This window comes from Phalaenopsis equestris, unplaced genomic scaffold (genome assembly GCF_001263595.1).
Source record: "Phalaenopsis equestris unplaced genomic scaffold, ASM126359v1 Scaffold000949, whole genome shotgun sequence".
NCBI classification, from domain to species: Eukaryota; Viridiplantae; Streptophyta; class Magnoliopsida; order Asparagales; family Orchidaceae; genus Phalaenopsis; species Phalaenopsis equestris.
In genome coordinates this window covers 214,436-219,161 of record NW_018165388.1, presented here as the reverse complement: position 1 = coordinate 219,161, position 4,726 = coordinate 214,436, and the positions used below count along the sequence as shown (strand labels likewise).

The 4,726-nt window shown below is 35.9% G+C and overlaps 1 protein-coding gene across 1 annotated transcript in view; it reads left to right on the top strand.

Annotated features, from left to right (window-relative positions):
* LOC110032469 overlaps positions 1 to 4,183 on the top strand; it is a 22,633-nt gene extending 18,450 nt beyond the window's left edge. The window contains exons 3-6 of the mRNA XM_020736112.1: positions 2,583 to 2,820; positions 2,898 to 2,983; positions 3,158 to 3,249; positions 3,387 to 4,183. Of these exons, the coding sequence (XP_020591771.1) occupies positions 2,583 to 2,820; positions 2,898 to 2,983; positions 3,158 to 3,249; positions 3,387 to 3,655 (685 nt within the window). The 3' untranslated portion in view covers positions 3,656 to 4,183. The remainder of the gene's footprint in view (positions 1 to 2,582; positions 2,821 to 2,897; positions 2,984 to 3,157; positions 3,250 to 3,386) is intronic.
* The last annotated feature ends 543 nt before the right edge of the window (positions 4,184 to 4,726 follow it).

Here is a 4,726-nt window from a genome sequence, read left to right as displayed (position 1 = left end):
GGAGGAAGAGCTCGCACGGCTCGAGACCGAGAAAGGGAAAGGGCCAGACGCGCGAACGATCGTACCAAAAGGTTTACTCGAGCATTCGACAAGTAACAGTGCAAGCGATGCGAATCGTGGCGATCAGATACGTCGACTCTCCGAATTGCGAAGCTTGTGCGCGGGAGTGCGAATTGTGCAAAAGGCCACCCTAAGGCTCAGGAAGGTCCTATAGGGAATCCCTTTTGAGTTTCCTCATGTTGGTTTCGTCCTTCTAAGTGCTAGAAGTTGATACCACACACGCGAAACTCCAGAAGATGACGGAAGCGGGTCGAACTAAAACGAGGCGGGTCCCACTTCTAAGGTTCTAAGATAGTCGAAGGGAGATTCCTAAGGCTAGATCCTAAACCCTAAGCAGAAGACTAGGCCTCACGAAAATTGAGGTCAACAGTGCGAACCAAATTTCTCGTTTCAGGATTGTTACTCATGATCAAGTGAGACTTGATCCAATCTCTGGAATTCATTCTCCTTATACTAGTATGATGCTTTCTTGTGGGTTTCCCAGCCTTTCATTCTTTCCTGTTCTTTCTTTTTTTTTTCTTGTTATTTGTTTGAAGCACTATTTATTTTTATCAGATCTACTACAAATTATTATTATTATTTTTATATGATAATTAACTTCTTTAGTTGAGGAGGCTTTAAAAAAAACCAAAGGTGTAAAATCAGTAGGACCTGATGATATCCAATGGACGTTGAAATATTTAAAAGATTTGAGAGTTTCTTAGTTTACTAAACTCTCTAATATTATTTTAAGAATTGAAGAGATGCCTGAGGAGTGGAGGAAGAGTATTTTGGTATCCATTTTTAAGAATAAAGGGAATTCACAACAGTGTGCAAATTACAAAGGAAGGAATTAAGTTGATGTATATAATACTTTAAAATTATGAGAGAAGGTAATTGAACATAGGTTAAGACGTGATACATAGTTTTTTCATAATTAGTTTGGATTTATGTCTGGTGGGCCTACTATGAGAACTATACATTTATTGGGAGGTTTGATGGAGAGGTACAGAGGGAATAAGAAGGATCTACATGTGATTTTTATTAATTTTTAAAAAGCATACGTCAAGATTTTAAGAAAAGTCTTTTGGAGAGTTCTAGAGAAAAAATGTGTTGATATAACTTATAATCAAGTCATTAAAGATATGTATATCATAATTGTTACTTGTGTTCGAACAGAAGGAGGATTGACCAAGTATTTTCCTATTTCAGTTGGACTAAATCAAGGATTAGCTTTAAGCCAAATTTTTTTCTTTAGTGATTGATGTTCTTACTGGGCATTTGTAGGAGGATGTACCTTAGTGATCCTTCTTGTGGATATGACTAGAGAAAGAGTTCAGAAAAAACTTCAATTATGTTGGTATACATTGGAGTTTAAAGGTCTTCGTTTGAATAGATCTAAAACTGAATATATATAATGTAATTTTAGTAGTAATAACTCTAGATGTTATTAGTTGAATTCAAGTTTGTTGGTTGAAGTGGAAGAATGCATCTGGCCTATTGTGTGATAGAAAAGTAACCTTTGGAGTGAAAGGAAAATTTAGAAGATGGTGGTGAGACCTGGAATCCTTTATGGCGCAAAATGTTGGCCCTTGAAAGAGAAACATAAAACAAAGTTAAGTGTTGCAGAGATGAGAATGCTTAGGTAGATGAGTGGTTGAAGTGGAAGAATGCATCTGACCTATTTTGTGATAGAGAAGTAACCCTTGGATTGAAAGGAAAATTTATAAGATGGTGGTGATACCTGGAATCCTTTATGGCGCAAAATGTTGGCCCTTAAAAGAGAAGCATAAAACAAAGTTAAGTGTTGCAAAAATGAGAATGCTTAGGTGGATGAGTGGCGTGGCACTTAGAGACAAAATGCGAAATGAACATATCCATGATTGGGTTGGTGTAGCTCCAATGACAGACAAGTTTAGAGAGCGTCGTCTTAGATGATTTGGTCACATTAAACACCGACAATTTGATTATCTTGTTAGGGTTGTAGATGTTTTAGATTCATCTTATGTTAAGAAAGGTAGAGGTAGACCTAAAAAAACTTTGGCGCATTGTATAAAAAATGATTTTAATCTGTTAAAATTAAATGAAAATATGACACTCAATAGGATGCAATGGAAAAAAAAAATTCTTGTAGCCGGGCCAACGTAGTGGGATAAAGGCTTGTTGTTGTTATTATTGTTGTATGAAAATTAACTTCTTTATGATAAAATTTCACTTATTTTCATGACTTGCTGGTCGCCGCATTAATTTTGTTGCTGTTAATTTCTATTATATGGTCAATTTTTTTAGTTGATTCTGCTTTCAGTCATTTTCTGTTTACTAGAAAAGCAGTAAATAATAGTTGTAAGACTAGTATACCTTGTTTTCTTAGGAACATCACTTGTTTGTTGCATTGGTTGATCAAATCTTAATTTGCATTGCATCTTGATGATTTTAGCAACCCTAGACATAGCAACATCCTGCATCGTTATTTATAAGTAGTTCATGGCATAACTGTTTTTTTTTATATGAAATTGAATTTAAACCGATCCACTCACATACAGGATACCTGGTGACAAATTCAATGGGGGAATGTACCAGGATGCCGGCAGTGATGCCAGCAGTGAGAGTGAGGCTGATCGAGCTTTTAGAAAGAGAAGGGATACTTCAATCACGTCTAGCCATATAGACCAGGATGGCCTTTCTCACAAGGAAAATGGGGTTTGCGGTCAGACACTTGTACCAGTATTCGAGTATCTGGAGCATGATCCACCATATGGAAGAGAACCCTTAGCCGAAAAGGTAAGTGCAGCTTCAATTGACCTATAATAGCTATCAACATATGCCGTCTGTCTGACAAAGTATGCAATACATTGCAGATTTCACTGCTTACAAACAAATTTCCTCATCTAAAGACGTACAGGAGCTTTGATTTGCATCCATCCAGCTGGATCTCTGTTGCCTGGTAAGCTTTGATTTCATGCTAAAAACATCATCTGATTCGATATCTAACACTTATAACTTGTATTATTTTATCTCTTTATGGTTTGATGCAATGGCTTCTCAATTTATGCAGTTTTAATAATTGTCTAAAAATCAATTTTGACAAGCAATCATGTAACGCTTCAATGCGGTGCAGGTATCCAATATATAGGATACCTACAGGACCAATGCTACGGGATTTGGATGCTTGCTTCCTGACTTACCATTCATTGTCTACCCCACTGAAATGTACGTATTCACCTTGGTCACTATTTTCTGCAAATCACTTGCTGCTATAATCAAAATTCCAAACTTCGGAGTAAATTTTATAATCCGGCATTGCTTCATAGCTTTGCCTTTTATACACGCTTTCTATGTTGTGGCAGATTCATGCAATGGTCATTCTGAGGTGAATGGCATCAGTAGTGTCAAGGATTTCAATAACTTCACCCATCAATCAGCTAAGTTATCACTGCCTGTTTTTGGACTAGCTTCTTATAAGTTCAAAGGCTCAATTTGGAATAGTGACAATATAAATGAGCGGCAATTGGCAAGTTCTTTACTGCAAGCAGCTGAGAATTGGCTTCAGCATCTAAATGTGGATCATCCCGACTTTCGCTTCTTCCTCTCACACTCCAGTTCTAATTTGCATTGATGAATTCTGTAAATATTTCCATTTTGCACTGGTTTGAGAGGCCAAGGGAAGCCATTGAAACCCGTTTGCAGTTATTTGTTTTGGTTAGGTATATCTGACAACCTATAATTTATGTAGGTCTTAGAAGTTGTATTTGTAGATAATTTCATAGGTCCTTTACCCATTAATAGGCTTTCACAAGACAATTCGGATAGGCTAAATGTTGTTTAATTTAGAAAGCTAAAATACTGCCGGGCTTCTAATGTGAGGCTGGAATATCCTTAAGAAATACCCCCTTCACGGAATATCTTTAAAATTTCGTGGCATGTAAGAGTGGTCAATTCCAATAGGTGAACTTATGCGCTTTATTTTTGTTATGATGTGGGGCTGTATAACAATTTGATGATGACGACAATAAAACAAATTTCTTTAGGCAGGACAACTGTTTCAAGTGCAAAAGTTTTCGTGTTTTCATCACACTATTTTAGTGTTATGTTCTGTGTCACTGCCTCTTTTTAGGCTAGCTTCTCATAAATTCAAATCTTCAAGTTTGATTAATAACAATCTTAATGGCCAGCAATTTGAGTTCGTTTCTGCAAATTGCTTTGAGATTTCGCTTCAGCTATCTAGACTTCTGTCTCATTATGGCTTAAATGCAAAGTGATGATGTCTGTTAATATTTTCATGGTGCACTTGCTTAAGAGATCTTCACAAGTCATCTAAATCCCCTTTCAGCTCTTGTTGGATAGGTTCATCTGAAAACCTATAATTTATGTAGGTTTTTTATGTTGCATATACATATATGCTACCTTTTTATATGATATTGGCAATATAAACATTTGATGTTGACGAAAATAAACAAAATATTGCATTCATGTGCAGAAGATTTATCTTGTTTTCAGCCTTCTTTTTAATGGAAAAAAAAGTTGGCTCAGGATATTTCTTAATTAAAGTTCACTTATATATTGGGCTTACTTGCATGCCACATAGTTCTAATGTATTTACATATCTCACACCAAAACATTCATATTTACATGCATACCACCAAAATCTTTTACATAACATTAAAAGTAATATATATATATATAGATA